At 48.6% G+C, this 15,968-nt stretch overlaps 1 protein-coding gene across 1 annotated transcript; it reads left to right on the forward strand.

Annotated features, from left to right (window-relative positions):
• Window positions 1–4,553: 4,553 nt before the first annotated feature.
• Window positions 4,554–5,525, forward strand: LOC136787687 (olfactory receptor 14A16-like). The gene has a single exon (XM_066985001.1). The coding sequence runs from the start codon at window positions 4,575–4,577 to the stop codon at window positions 5,523–5,525; it is 951 nt and encodes a 316-aa protein (XP_066841102.1). The 5' UTR covers window positions 4,554–4,574.
• The last annotated feature ends 10,443 nt before the right edge of the window (window positions 5,526–15,968 follow it).

Below are 15,968 nucleotides of genomic sequence, written 5' to 3' on the forward strand. Positions count from 1 at the left end.
AGAGAAGTTGTGGATGCCCCATCTCTGGAAGTTTTGAAGGCCAGGTTGGATGGGGCTTTCAACAACCTGGTCTAGTGGAAGGTGTCCCTGCCCATGGCAGGGGAGTTGGAATGATGTAATCTTTAAGGTCCTTTCATACCCAAACTGTTCTGTAATTCTGTAAATATGAAACACAGCACCATACCAGCTACTAGGAAGAAAAATTTACTCTTCTGCAGCAAAAACTAGGACAATATTCACTGCTTATTCCATACCATCTCTGTCATGCTCAGGTCCAACACTTTCCAATTAATCACCACCACCCATCTTTTCTGTCTTTTGATATGCTCACAGAAATACCATTTCCTTAGTCTATTTGTGTTTATAATAATAATAATAATAATAATAAGAAGAAGAAGAAGAAGAAGAAGAAGAAGAAGAAGAAAAGAATAATAATATATTAAGAATAATAATATATTAAGAATAATAATATATTAAGAATAATAATATATAATAATAACAATATATTATTGTTGTTGTTATTGTTTTTATGCTTTTATATCAACCCATAAACTTTTTTTTTTTTTTTCCTCCCAGTTCTCTCCTCCATCCCAGTGGATGAATAGATTTGTAGTGCTGAGCTGCCTGCCGGGTCAAACCACAGCAAGTCTTCTTGGTGCCTAGCGTGGAGCACAAAGGTTGAGATGACAGATCTGACCAGAGTGTTTTAAAAGTAAGTTGTTCTAAGTATTAGATCAGTCTAACAGTTGCTGATCACAATGTCGACCTTTTTGATCTGGGGTCTGTTGTGCTTGTTTTCAGAATTGTGTTGTATAGCACATTGCTAACTGTCTGTCTTCCATGTCATGCTGTTCATCAATTCTGGGAGCAGGTTTAAGGTTAATCTTTTGCAGTATTGGGTAACACTGACTTCTGATAGAATAAAATAATTGCCCCCTCAATACCTCAGGAATCATCTATTCATTTCTTAAAAATTATTTAGAATTACACTCTTTTATACTTTTTGCCTTTTCTCCTCGGGAAGTAAATCTATGCAGGGCGGGTGGTGATGGTGGGTGGAACTGGGATGGACAGTGGGGGGTACTTTTCCCCACTTCTTCCCTCTCCCTTTCTCCTGCACCTCCCCCTTCTCCTCCAGGACAGGCATATAGCCTTTCCAAAGTCACTCCAAACATTGCAACAAGCATTGCAGGCACTCCAGATCCTGAGGTGCACCCAAAGTTAAACCGACCCCTGTGACAGGCCCTAGAGCCACTTCCAAACCTGTGATGGGCCCTGCAGCCACTCCAACTGCTCTGAAAGGCCCTGCAGCCAGAACAACTCCTGTGATGGGCCCTGCAGCCACTCCAGCCCCTGAAATGGACCCCATGGCTGGGCCAAAGAACCAGCCTGTGCCAGTATCGGTTGCCTCTTTATGAAAGAGAAAACAGTGGGTGTGGAAGTCAGTTTTTCTTTAGAAAGGAAAGAAACTCCTACCCAGACAAGAAAGGAGGAAGAAGATAAGGCAGGTTTCTCCAAAGCTGGGCCACCATGGAAGCAGGAGGACAAAGAAGAAGAGATCATATAAGCATCAGAAACCAACTGGTCCTTATCCCAGTGTTAGCTAGTAGATATGGGAAAAGATTTCAGCCACCATCTTAGTGAGCACATTGTCACCTGGCTGCTCCAGAGCTGGGAGAACAGGGCCAATAGCCTGGAATTAGAGGGCAGGGAAGCCAAACAGCCGGATTTTGATTGACAAAGCCATTGGAAAAGGACACAAGGAACTTAATCCTGTCATGCTTGGACGAATGGTATTCCTTCAAGAAAGATCTTGTATGTCAACCAGGAAAGTGGACCAACATGGAGAGGGGTAACCTGTACCTGAAGGAATTAGCCATGTTGGAGGTGATTGATAGTAACCTAGACAACAAACAGCTGTCCAAAGATCCAGATGAAGTCGAGTGCACACGACCCATGTGGCAGAAGTTTGTACAGAGCGCACCATCACCATATGCCAACTCATTGGCAGTAATGACCTGGAAAGACCAAGAGGAACCCACATGGATGAATCAGCTAGCCAACTCTGGCATTACAAAGAAAGTCTTTCTTCTTCCTATGGGCCTGTGTCTCATCTACAGAGAAACTTTCTCATGAGTTCCAACAACTACAAGAGGATACATCTTCCTCCCCACCTGCACGAACCAATAGCTCAGCTATCAGGTGTAAGTATCCATCTGCTTAAGAAAGTTGATATAGTGGGTGCATACTACGTGCAACCCTGTGGTTTTAACTGTGTGACCATGAGGAGGCCATGAGAAAATGGGATGCCAAAATCTACCTCCATCCTAGAGGCATGGATACATGAAGTGCAAGTGGCCAGGTTCAGGGGGACCCCTGCTTGGGGAAAGACTGGGCATCGGTCAGTCTGTGATGAGCAATTGCATTCTGCATCACTTGCGTTATATATCTGTCCTGGTTCCAGTTAGGACAGAGTTAATTTTCCCTCCTAGTAGCTGGTAGGGTGCTATGTTTTGGATTAGGATGAGAAGAGCGCTGATATCATGCTGATGTTTTAATTGTTGCAGAGCAGTGTTTACACCAGGCCAAGGACTTTTCGGCTTCTCGCTCTATCCTGCCAGCGAGCAGGCTGGGGGTGCAGCAGGAGCTGGGAGGGGACAGACCCAGGACAGCTGACCCAAACTGGCCACAGGGGTATTCCATACCATCTGGCGTCATGCTAAACAATATATAGGGGTGGCTGGCCGGGGTGGGGGGGCCGGCTGCTCGGGGAGAAGCTGGGCATCGGTCAGCAGATGGTGAGCAATTGCATTGTGCATCACTTGTTTTCTTACACATTATTATTATTAATACTATTATCATTATCACTATTATTATTATTATTGTTATTATTATATTCCTGTCTTAATAAACTGTCTTTATCTCAACTCACCGGCTTCACTTTCCCGTTTCTCTCCCCCATCCCAGAGAGGGAGGGGGGAGGGCGAGCGAACGGCTGCGTGGTGTTTAGCTGCCAGCCGGGTTAAACCACAACAACATGGAATAATAATAATAATGAAATGTGTTATTCTTTATTATTATTGTTACTGTTATTCTTATATCTTTATTTTCTGTCTTGTTAAACTGTCTATATTTTAACAAATAAGCTTTTGAGTGGAGGGTGTGAGCTAACAGCTCTGTATTGCTTCGGTGCCTGACAGGTTAAAGCACAACATGTTTGACAACCACAGTTCAACGGCACAAATCACACTTGTAAAAGTCATCTCTCCTGTGTTCAGAGAAGGTCAGTCGGTGATGACTTCAGTCTGCTTCAAACACCACAGCCCAGCAGAGACCCTGCTGCCTTCGGGAGCTGTCAGCCCTGAGGCCTTGGGGACACCTCAAGGGAGCCCAATGGCACAGAGCAAGCGATGCCATGGTCGGGTGCTGTGCTGCTGAGCTGGGCCGGGCTCCTGGGCCCAAGGGGAGCTCGTGGCAAGCGGGCAGTGCTGCAGAGAGACAGCTGTGCCCAGGAGCAGCTCCTGTGCACAGCGCAGCAGGGCTGGGGGCTCTGACCGCAGGTGGCACGGGGAGAGGAGAGAAGGAGAGAGGGCTTGGAGGCAATGAGGAGCGCAGCAACAGAGGGCAGCGTGTGGCAGGACAGATCTGCAGGCTCTTGGCACCGTGAGTCTCTGGCAGCAGGGCCATGCAGGTGGGGTTGCCAGAGGGGTCTTCTACAGCTGGCACATCCGATGGCTGATAGCATCTGTTGGGATGTCTGTTTCTCCAGCGAGGAGTAGAAGATGCTTTAGTGAATGGCATTTATATGGGGGCATTTGAAGGGGAAGACTGAGGCTTGGTTAATCTGAGATTTTTGGATTCTGTGCTTTCAGATTCCTGTTGTGGAGGGGAATCTGAGTGAATCTGAGCACATGGACTGTGGGATGGGGTCTGTGAGCATGGACAGGGAGGAGACATGGGGACACAGAAGCGGCTCCCAGCAGGGACACGGGCAGGCAGCAGGGACATGGGCAGGCGGTGAGAGGGAGCTGCTGCCAGAAATGCTGTGCGAGGGAGGGCTCAGGCACCTCCCTGGGACAATCGCTGCTCTCCTCTCCCACCAGCATAGGGCAGCTGAGACCAGAACTGATGGACGGACTGGCTGTGCTCTCTGAAGTACACTCTGCACCAGAGGAATAGTATCTGTGACACTGAGGATCCACAAGGTTTCACTTGAATTGCAGCAGGAATTACAGTAGAGAAAAAAGAAATCGCCATAGCCCTTGTCTGCCGTTAGGGGACTTGGGAGTAAAAATTTGTTCACATCAAGAGTTAAAATCATCTGAGAATACTCCATGTTCCTCTTTACTTCTTTTTATAGGTAAGGACTGTTAACTACACTGCCCACAGCAGAGTCCCCTCCTTCCAGGGACAGCCTCAGGCAGCCCCAGTCAGACCTCGTGAAAGGGACCTGCCTAATGTCTGCTTAATAGGCTGAAATTGAATCACATATTAACAGACAATTCTGTTGTATTTTCTTACTGCCTTTTCCCTCCTTGCTGGCCTGGTCAGCACCCCATGCCCAGAACCAGCAAATGCCCAACAGCAGCTCTGTGAGCGAGTTCCTCCTGCTGGCATTCGCAGACATGCGGGAGCTGCAGCTCCTGCACTTCGGGCTCTTCCTGGGCATCTACCTGGCTGCCCTCCTGGGCAACGGCCTCATCCTCACCGCCGTAGCCTGCGACCACCGCCTCCACACCCCCATGTACTTCTTCCTCCTCAACCTCGCCCTCCTCGACCTGGGCTGCATCTCCACCACTCTGCCCAAAGGCATGGCCAATGCCCTCTGGGACACCAGGGCCATCTCCTATCAAGGGTGTGCTGCACAGGTCTTTTTCTTTGCCTTTTTGATTGGAGCAGAATTTTATGTTCTCACAGTCATGTCCTACGACCGCTACGTTGCCATCTGCAAGCCCCTGCACTACGGGAGCCTCGTGGGCAGCAGAGCTTGTGCCCAGATGGCAGCAGCTGCCTGGGGCAGTGGCTTTCTCACTGCTGTCCTGCACACGGCCACTACATTTTCCCTGCCCCTCTGCCAAGGAAATGATCTTGATCAGTTCTTCTGTGAGCTTCCTCAAATCCTCAAGCTCTCCTGCTCAGTGTCATTTCTCAGGGAGGTTGGGCTTATTGTAGTTAGCGTGTGTTTAGCATTTGGTTGCTTTGTTTTCATTGTGCTGTCCTATGCGCAGATTTTCAGGGCCGTCCTGAAGATCCCCTCTAAGCAGGGCCAGCACAAAGCCTTTTCCACGTGCCTCCCTCACCTGGCCGTGGTCTCCCTATTTATCAGTACTGGCATGTTTGCCTACCTGAAGCCCCCCTCCATCTCCTCCCCATCCCTGGACCTGTTTGTGGCAGTTCTGTACTCGGTGGTTCCTGCTGCCATGAACCCCCTCATCTACAGCATGAGAAACAAGGAGCTCAAGGATGCAGAGAGGCAACTCTTTGGATACATTTCTTCATCATTAATAATCGGCGCAAAGTCCTAACGGGACACTATTTTTTTTTTCTTTTTTCTTAGTATGTTGGAACAGTCTTACTTCACTTTTATAATATTTTCTGAACCTTGTGATTTTCATTCAGTAATGATCTACTTACTATCCTATGTGTTTATCATTGTATTTTAGTTTTGAACCAAGTATCTCATGCACTTATGGAAGTGGGCTTCCCATTTAGCTAAAGACAAAAAAGAGTTGAGCAGAAATGCATTGGTCTCAGCTTCCATCCCTTCCCATCTTTTCTGGAGCTGGGGGAGCAGCCCCAGCACGCAGGAGGGGCTCAGGGCCCAGAGCCCAGCTGCCACAGGGAGGAGCAGCCCCGCTGGCCCTCGCGGCTGCCCCTCACTGCCCGCTGGGCTCTGCCTCTCTGCTGCCTTCGGGTCGGGGCTGCTGCTTCCCTGGAGCCATGGGCATGGCCAGCAGCAGGACGAGGCCTTTTCACTGCTGCTCTCTTTTTGGTTCCACATTGTTTTCTTGTGCTCTTGTATCTGTGTTAGTCCTGAGGTCTCATGTACCTTGGTGACAGTCCTGTTGTCTCTGCAGTGACATCCCTGTGGCTGCAGGCAGCAGCAGGCACTGTGCAGCCCTGGGTCACAGCTGGCCTCCCTGCTAGCACCACAGTAACAAGAGGGGCTGCTCAGGGCAAACCCAGAAGCCTGGGCACCTCTTCCAAATGTGCTATCAGGAATAGAGCCAAGGGGTTGCTCCCTGCTCTTCTGTTTCCTGGGCTTCTTCATGGAGCGAAGGACACTGGCTGAAAGTCCCAGGGTGGTCTCTGAAGGAACAAAGTGATGGACCAAGCGCTCAGTTTGTGGTGGCACTTCCCTAAGCAGACAACAACTGGTCTTGGACTTAGCAGCATGGGACTGTGCCTCCCGCAGTGGGGCTGATGGCAGATTCCAGCCTTGAGAGGAATCTGGAGCTGCCAGGAGATGTCAGGGGATCTCCAGGGACAAGGAGCTCAGTGGGTAGTGAATAGAAAACTTCATAAAATGAGTGACCATCCAAAGAACTGTCTGGTAAAGGAAAAGTCAAATCTGAGGGGACCATGTGCTGAGGGGGATGCACAAACATCCTCCAGTGAGATGCCACTACTGCAGGGGAAGAGGGGAAGGTTGGCGAGCTACGTGGGACCTGCAGGCAAGAGTAGTGTGCGCAAAGCATTTGGGGATATTTGCAGGGGCAGCGTGAGCCTGGGAGACAGCAGTGAATGGAGCCTGCAGAGCGTGAGCCTGTCCCATGTGGACTGACCAGAGCTCAAGTGCTCAATCTGGTGTGAGCAGGCAGAGGAGAGCTCTGCAGCCCCAGGGCACGCAGCAGCCCCAGCAAAGGAGTCTGGTGAGCGATTCCTTGCAGCCCTGGGCCAACAGCAGTGACCCCATGAGCTGGGTCTACCTCCCAGGCTGCCCAGCACGGCCCTGCAGAGTACCCCCGTGCCCCGGGCACCACAGCCCCCTCACTCTGCAGAGCAGCACAGCCAGCTGGGGTTGGGGCTGGGGCTGGGAGGGCGCTTCCCCTGAGTATCTTCTAGGCCAGCTTCAGGCACATGGTTTCTGGATGTGAGTGCGATGTTTGCTGTGTGCAAGGAGCTGAGAGACCGCCAACAGGCACGGGGCTGGAACATTGCCTGCAAGGTCCCTCCTGCCCTAGCACCTCCCAGGACCGGCACGGAACTGGCTCCCATGCATCAGAAGGTCTGGGAGCCCAGCAGCAGTGCCACGGGCTTGAAAGGTCACAACCAGATCAATTCTACCTGGGCAGGTCCTGGGCCAAAAAGGGGGTGTTTTGTAGGTGTGGTATTATGAGGTAAGTGTTGCCTCAGAAATTCCTTATCTGTTCCTAAGTCAATGTCTCTAAAGCGGATTGTGAGTTGAGCTCTTTCTGAAGCAGCCGACAGGTCCCCCCTTGGCTCCTGGCTGGGATCAGTGCCTTTAGGCTCACATCTTCCAGGGTCCATGATAGGCCAGCAGAAGGCACCTGCTTTGCACACAGTTTGTGAGATCCTCTCTTCCTAAGTATTGGGTAGGCCCCGTAGAGGAAGAGGTCTTGGACAGGGGTCGTCATGTCAGAAGTTTTGGTTTTTGCCTAAAGTCATCCTTCAGGACTGCTTTCAAGTCTCTACAAAGAAGTGGCCACTGCCTCCAAGATGCCAGGAGCAAAGTGAAGCATGCATGAGGGCCTGGGGAAGTTACCCTGGATCCATAGGAGCCATTCTAGATCCAAAAGCTGGAGGCAGGAAGCAGAATTATAGGGTGGTGCAGAGCTGCTGGGCACATTGTGCAGGGTGCTCCTACAGCCTTTGTGTCCTTCTCCATGCTGGCTTAGGAGCTGCTTCTTTCTCAGGAGCAGAGTAGCCAACAGAGGTGAGACAGATACTCTGAGTTCATGAAAGCCATCAGAAAGCTGCCCCTGAGAAGATGACTGATATGGGGAAGTGAGGAGAAGGCTGGCCAGGAGAGATGTGAGATTTGGGTGAGGGAAGAGGAGCTTGGCCAGCAGAAGCTAATGATTTTGGAGAGGTAAGAATGCTCAGGTAATGTTGATCCCACCATAAAGCTGACTTAAAGCAGCCCTGATCCTATTTTAACCTATAACATTAATACCTAAATATAAATGCCACTCCACACCCTGACAGGAATCCACTGCTCTAATTATTGACCACAATATCCCTTGAGCCAAAATTAGTCCATAACCCCTTTCCATTACCTTATCTCTCTTGCTCATCCTTAACACAAGCATTAAAATGTTCTATTTAACTCTAGTATTCCTAGAGACCTAAACAAAAGGCTAAAGCAAAGAGCTTGCACATACCCTAACCATAGACCTGACACCATAAGCACAACACCAAACCCTCCCACTAAAACTTTGCTTAAGCTCTCACCCAGAAAGTTTCACCGTAGTCCCAAATGCCATACATGAACAACTAACATCCAAACCCTGTCCTCCTGTGCATTAACCTCCTCACCTTCAACCCCTCTCCTAACCTTTAACGTAAGGTTCTTTTTCCCTTGGGGCAGGGCAGGAACCATGAGGTTGCTCTGCAGTCCCATGGCATTCAGAGATGGATGTGAGGGGCCATGGATCTGATCAGCTTGTGGGCCACAAGGAGGAGATGGGTGGGAATGCTCTGCTGAGCTCAGCTCTGCCTCAGGATATCCTGCCCCAGCAGGAGGAATGGGACTGGGGCAGTGACTGGGAGGTCACTTCTGTCTCGGCAGCTGATAGGGCAGCAGCAGGAACGTGTCACGGAAAGGGACTGTGAGGTCCCTTGTGTCTGGAGGAGGCAGGTCAGCCTTGGCTTCTCCCTGGGATGTGCACTTTGGGGCTGACATCTGCCAGTGGCCCTGCTAGGCCAGCAGAAGGCCCCTGCTTGGCATGCTGCCTGTGGGATCCCCTCTGCCTCCATCCCCAGGAGGACCCAGACAGAAAGAAGGCCCGCAGAGGGCTTGTCCTGTCCCTTCTGCTTGAGTCCAGGACTGGACAGCAGGAGGCACAAGGCTTGGCTGTGTCTAGCCAAGAAGCTGCAAGGCCAGCAGCAGGCCCAGGCCTTGGAAGATGCTGCTGAGGTGACTTCTGTGTGCTTGGCTGACAGGCCGCAAGGAGCCTGATGGGTTGGGATGCCTGCTTCAGGAGTGTTTTCCACCCTGATGGAGCTTTCTTTGGTAGTAGGAAAGAGCAGGAGGGGAAAAAGTGCCACAAAGTGCACCTTGGAAGGGTGGCAGTTGTGGTGTCTGAGGCATGTTTGTTCATTATTTCCCATGGCTATATTAAGAAAGAACAAAGGGAGCCGCCAGGTGGCTGTAAGGACCTTGAGGCTCCCTGCCTGTTGCTGTCTGGGGCGGATAGTTGAGAGAACTTTGTGTAAATACTATAACTGCAAATCTGGATAACCCACCTTTCCTATCTGAAGACAAAACAGCATGACCGGCTACGGAGGGAAAACATCACGTACCAAGCGGAGGAAGACTATGGCCTTCATCCGTGCGACCACCAGAGGGACCAGAGACGACCCCCTAGCAACAGTCGACGCGGCCGCAGTAGCAGGAAGGGGGGCTACGTAACCCCGGAAGAACTCGATGATAAAAGGGGACTGTGAAAGGGGGGGGGGGGGGCGCGCCGTTTGGAGGAGCATGGACTCCCAGGCCGCCCAGCGCTGTTTTGCTTGCTGATCGCTTACTCAATAAACTAATTCCTTCTGGCTAAAAGAGTAATTTATAACAAATTTGGTGCCGTGACTCGGATAGAGGTACGTCAATCAGGAAGCCTGTCGAGGTGGGTGCCCCGCCGATTTCGGCAGCCTTCGCCGGGACTCTTCCCGTTTGGGCCCTCTACCGACGAACCCTAAATTTCGGGCATTAAGCAAATAAAGCCGGCAAACCCCTAGGTAATCTTTGTGCACGAAGGCCGAATGACGACCCACGGGGTGGGTAAGTACAGACTCGTGTTCCGTTCGGTTGGGGTTGGTGTTCCCGGAGCGCGTCTGTGTGAGACATCCAATTGCGGACGAAGTGAGTGCGGACCCCTCAGTAGTGCGGTTCCCACATCCCGCAAGGGACTGGGCCACGACCAGGGGGAAGCGGCTCTGTGTGTGTGTGAAGGCGCTCCAGAAGATGGGACAGAAAAAGAGTAAGCTTTCTGGTCCCATGGGAGGGGTTAGGTTGACACCTATACCCCCGGATAGTCCACTGGGGTTACTGATTAAGAACTGGAATGATTCCCCTTCTAGGCGGGGAAAGGACAAAGTAAAAATGATTCATTATTGTATTGAAGTTTGGGCAGGTCAGCAGATTCAAGGCAACAGTCTCTATTGGCCCTTGTATGGGTCGTCTGACGACGGGGTGTGTCAAGCTTTAAATGTTTACGTGAATGCCAAAGAACCTTTTTGTTTAGAAGAAAGCGAATATGTGAATTTCTGGCTGGGCTCGGGGGATTGTGTTAATTTGTATTCGTTAAAAGAGAAAGGGGAGGAGAAACGTAAGAAAAAGAATCGGGAATTGGAGGTCCTGGTATCACCACCTCCCTGTGTCCTGCCCACAGCCCCCCCAGCCCCCCCCGGGCCTTCGAACCCGCAGTCTTCAGGGGAGTCAGACAGTGATGTCGATCAGGGGCCGGTAACTAGGAGTCGAATTAGAAAATGGAAACAGAAATCTCAGAAATCTGAGAGCGTGGGGGGGCTGTATCCGTTGAGAGAAATATCTATGGGAGGCCCGCAACCCGAAATGGGGTATGTGGCGGTCCCCCTTAATTCAGGGGATGTCCGCGATTTTAAGAAAGAGATGGGAAGTTTGTTGGAGGACCCCCTCAGAGTAGCAGAGCGTGTTGATCAGTTTCTGGGACCCAATGTGTACACTTGGGAAGAGATACAGTCTATATTAGGGATTTTATTTACCTCGGAAGAGAGAGGAATGATTAGGAGAGCGGGGATGCGAATCTGGGATCAACAGCATCAGCAAGGTCCAGCTGCAGATATTAAATGGCCACTGCAGAGACCTAATTGGAATAATCAGGACCCCGTACACCGTGGTCATATGCAGGATCTAAGAATCATTATTATACAAGGGATTAGGGAGTCAGTTCTGAGAGGTCACAACATTAATAGGGCTTTTAGCGAACAACAAAAAAAAAGATGAAACCCCGACGGAGTGGCTAGAGAGGCTGCGTAAAAGCCTGCAGCTATATTCGGGGGTGGATCTGGGGACTCCTGTGGGGGAGGCCCTATTGAAAACTCAATTCGTAGCAAAATCTTGGCCGGATATCAGGAAGAAATTAGAGAAGATAGAAGATTGGCAGGCTCGGGGTCTGGACGAGTTGTTAAGAGAAGCACAGAAAGTGTTTGTCAGGAGAGAGAATGAGAAGGAGAAAAAACAAGTGCGAATGATGGTGGCAGCGGTCAGAGAAGGACAGAGGATGTTTGAGCATAAACAAGGGTCTGGAGTGGCTTATCGGAAGCAAGGGGGGGGGGGACAGGTCAATTACTCTCAAGAGATGTGACTTGCTTTTACTGTAATAAAAAGGGTCACATGAAAAGGGAATGTCGACAGAGGTTGGCTGACGAGAAAATGTTTAAGGAAGATTAGGGGTGTCAGGAGCTCTATTTGCTGGGGACCTGGAATACCACTGAGCCCTTGATAAAATTAAAAGTAGGTCCCCAGCGGAAGGAGGTGGAGTTTCTCATAGATACAAGGGCTGAAAGATCTACAGTCCAAGTTCTGCCTCCGGGGTGTAATATATCGACTGAGAAGGTACAGGTGATTGGGGCTAAAGGGGAACCGTTTGGGGTCCCCATTATAAAAGAAGTGCTGATTGAATCTAATTCGAAATTGGGGATAGGGTCTTTGCTTTTGGTACCTGAGGCAGATTATAATTTATTAGGTAGGGATTTAATAGTAGAATTAGGTATAAGTCTAGAAGTAGTAGATAAGGAATTGAAAGTCAAATTATGTCCTCTGAGAGTAGAGGATGAGCAAGATATAAATCCAGAAGTTTGGTATACTCCTGACAGTGTGGGAAAACTGGATATTGCACCTTTTAAAGTGACTATAACCAACCCAAGTGTGCCAATACGAATTAAACAATACCCCCTGTCTGAGGAAGGCAGGCGAGGGTTAAAGCCTGAGATCGAACGATTGCTACAACAAGGGTTATTAGAACCCTGTATGTCCCCCTTTAATACCCCAATTTTGCCAATAAAGAAAAAGGATGGTAAATACCGGTTGGTTCACGATTTAAGAGAAATTAATAAAAGAACAGTAACCAGATTTCCCGTGGTAGCTAACCCCCATACCCTGCTAGGTCATTTGCACCCGGAGGATCGATGGTATAGTGTGATAGATTTGAAAGATGCATTCTGGGCATGTCCCCTGGAAGAAAAGAGCAGAGATTATTTCGCTTTCGAATGGGAGGATCCAGATACCCACCGGAGACAACAATTACGGTGGAGAGTACTTCCCCAGGGGTTTACCAAATCCCCCAATTTGTTTGGACAAGCATTAGAAAGGATTCTGCAGGGTTATGACAGAATACCAGGGGTAACCTTAGTGCAATACGTGGGTGATTTATTACTAGCAGGAAAGGATGAAACTGCTGTTAGACAAGCGAGCATAAGGCTGTTAAATTTTCTTTGCTCACAGGGATTAAAGGTTACAAAATCAAAATGGCAATTCGTAGAACAAGAAGTAAAGTACCTGGGGCACCAGTTAAGTAACGGCACTAAGAAGCTAGACCCTGACAGAATCAGTGGAATATTAGCATTAACACCCCCACAAACTAAAAGGCAGGTGCGGCAACTGTTGGGACTAATAGGCTGTTGTAGACAATGGATGGAGGATTATAGTGGAAAGGTAGAATTTCTCTATGAAAAACTTACTAAGGACGGGTTGCTGAAATGGACCAAGGAAGACGAGGAGTGACTAAATAAGCTAAACGAAGAACTAGCACGCCCTCCAGTGTTAAGTTTGCCAGATTTAAAGAGGCCGTTCTTTTGTTTGTGAACAGCGCAGACGGCACAGCATACGGAGTGCTGGCCCAAGAATGGGCAGGGAGTAAAAAACCTGTGGCCTATTTGTCTAAATTATTAGACCCAGTTAGCCGAGGGTGGCCAAATTGTTTGCAAGTAGTGGTGGCTGCCGCCTTACTGGTAGTGGAAGCACAAAAAATCACCTTTGGAGGGGAAATTAAAGTAATATCTCCACATAATATACGTGGAGTACTGCAACAAAAGGCAGAAAAATGGATCACTGATGCCAGGTTATTGAAATATGAAGGAATATTAATCTCGTCTCCGAAATTAACACTGGAAACAACCTCACTGCAGAACCCTGCTCAATTTCTTTATGGAGAACCAGATGGGTCCTTAAGTCATAACTGCTTCCGAAATATAGAAGAGCAAATGAAATTAAGACCTGATTTAGAAGAAGTGGAATTACCTGGTGGTGAGCAAATATGTGTGGACGGTTCCTCAAGAATAGTTGAGGGGAAACGAAAATCAGGGTATGCGCTAGTAAATGGGAAAACATTTGAGAGAGTAGAATCCGGACCCCTGAGCCCTAGCTGGTCGGCCCAAGCTTGTGAACTATATGCCATCTTGCGAGCCCTAAAGTTGTTAAAGAACAAAAGTGGCAAAATATTCCAAATATGCTTATGGGGTAATACATACATTTGGTAAAATATGGGAAGAAAGAGGGCTCATCAATTCACAAGGAAAGGTTTTAATACATCAGGAATTAATTGCCCAGGTCCTACAAGCTATTAGAGAACCTAAGGAAATTCCTGTAGTACATATAAAAGGACATCAAAGGGGCCTCACCCCTCAGGTTAGGGGTAATAACCTGGCAGATCAGGAGGCAAAAAGAGCATCATTAACGAGTATGAGAACCACAAGAACGAGGGAAAATTGCCCAGACTGTGGCAAAAACTCAAAAGAATTTCCATGTGATACCTGTTGGAAGGATTTCGGCTTTGATGCTATACAATGCAGTTGCTTGTCCTGGGAAAAGGAGGAGGGGAAAAAGTCACATTGTTATTGTTATTTACACGGACCTATATATACATTACTGTGTTTTACACAGCCAGAAAAGGATAAAATGGCTCAAATGGGCATAAAAGAAATAGATGGGGGTAAATGGATATTGCCCGATGGAAGGGAAATGCTTCCTAAGTCTGCAGCTCTGCGAGTGCTACAGAGGTTTCATGAGAACACCCACTGGGGAGCTCAAGCACTAGTGGACCAATTCGCTACAAAATATATGTGTATTGGAATATACAATGTAGCAAAACGAATTGTGCATGATTGTCTTGTTTGTAAGAGAGTGAATGCCCGACAAATGAGGGAAAGAGTATTAGGGGTTCGGGAATTAGCACACCGACCTTTTGCCAGAATTCAATTGGATTTCACAGAACTTCCAAAAGTGGGAAGGTACAAATATTTATTAGTAATTGTAGACCATCTCACTCATTTTGTCGAGGCTTTCCCAACAACGAGGACAACGGCCCAAGCTGTGGTAAAAATACTGTTAGAAAACATTATCCCGAGGTATGGGATTGTAGAAACAATTGATTCTGACCGCGGCCCGCACTTTATATCAAAGGTGTCCAAAGAGGCTATGAGAGCCCTGGGGACGAGTTGGGAATATCATACACCGTGGCACCCTCAGAGCTCTGGAAAGGTAGAATGAATGAATGGGGAAATTAAAAAGCAACTAACGAAGCTTATGATGGAGACAAAAACCTCCTGGGTGAAATGTTTACCGCTTGCACTATTGAATATTCGAACACAGCCTCGAGCCGATGTTGGAATCTCACCTTTTGAAATGCTATACGGTATGCCTTTTGATCTAGAGATACCAGCTGATCATCCCCCGATACAGGACACACAATTAACACCTTATTTAATACAGCTCATGAATAGACGGAGGGAATTACGAGCGAAAGGGTTGGTAGCACAGCGTCCCCCGTTAGATATAGCAATCCATAGAATACAGCCTGGAGATAGGGTTCTAATTAAGACATGGAAAGAAACATCTTTAACACCACGGTGGGAAGGCCCTTATGTTGTTTTACTCACTACAGAGACGGCTATCCGGACGGCTGAGAAGGGGTGGACGCATGCCAGTCGTGTGAAGGGACTAATCCAGACAAGCAAATGGGAAGCGGTTGCAGGCCCAGATGACTTAAAGCTCACTCTGAAACGGACTCAATAAGTATATACTGTCACTGTCTATGTATCGTAAAAAGGGGGAGGAGGGAGGCTCTGTGTGATTGGTAACAGGTACGAGGTCACTGACCGAGAAACTCCCCTGAAGAACACTACTGCTGCCGAGAAGAACCCACACCTTGTAGTTCGCTGCAACTGAACTGACAAGCGAGGCAGAGAGTGAAATGGTGGGGATCTGCGTGACCAGGTAAAAACCCTAGAGATGGGCCCTATCTCCATCCACTTTTTGCGATACATAGTAATAAGTGTATGTATTTGTACTGTTCCTGGGTCTGCATACCCTCATAAACCTTTTAGTTGGAGCCTAATCAGATGGGGAGATCACCGTCTGGTACAGCAAATAATCACCGCCGGAGGCCCTAGTTTTAAAGTCGCTCTGTGCGACCTTGTGACATGGGGCAAAAATGCAAACATATGCTCTGGTCAACTGAGCTTCTATATGTGCCCAAGCTTTAACCCGGGAAGACCGCATTGTAACGATTCACATGAATACTTTTGTGCCTATTGGGGTTGTGAAACTATTGCCACAGACTGGACTCCTGGAGCTGGAGCAGACAAGTATTTGAAGGTGGGGTACGGGCCACCAGGATGTAACTGTAATTGCAGGTTCATATACATCAATGTAACCCATCCGGAAGACCAAAGGTGGACCCTAGGACTACGTTGGGGAATTAGGTTGCATGAATCCGGAGCTGATAGGTGAGGGATACTACATATAAGGA

Source organism: Anser cygnoides, chromosome 30 (genome assembly GCF_040182565.1).
Source record: "Anser cygnoides isolate HZ-2024a breed goose chromosome 30, Taihu_goose_T2T_genome, whole genome shotgun sequence".
NCBI lineage: Eukaryota > Metazoa > Chordata > Aves > Anseriformes > Anatidae > Anser > Anser cygnoides.

Bases quoted from the DNA above. Each gene is read 5' to 3' on its own strand.
- LOC136787687 (XM_066985001.1), top strand. From the start codon at position 4,575: ATGCCCAACAGCAGCTCTGTGAGCGAGTTCCTCCTGCTGGCATTCGCA.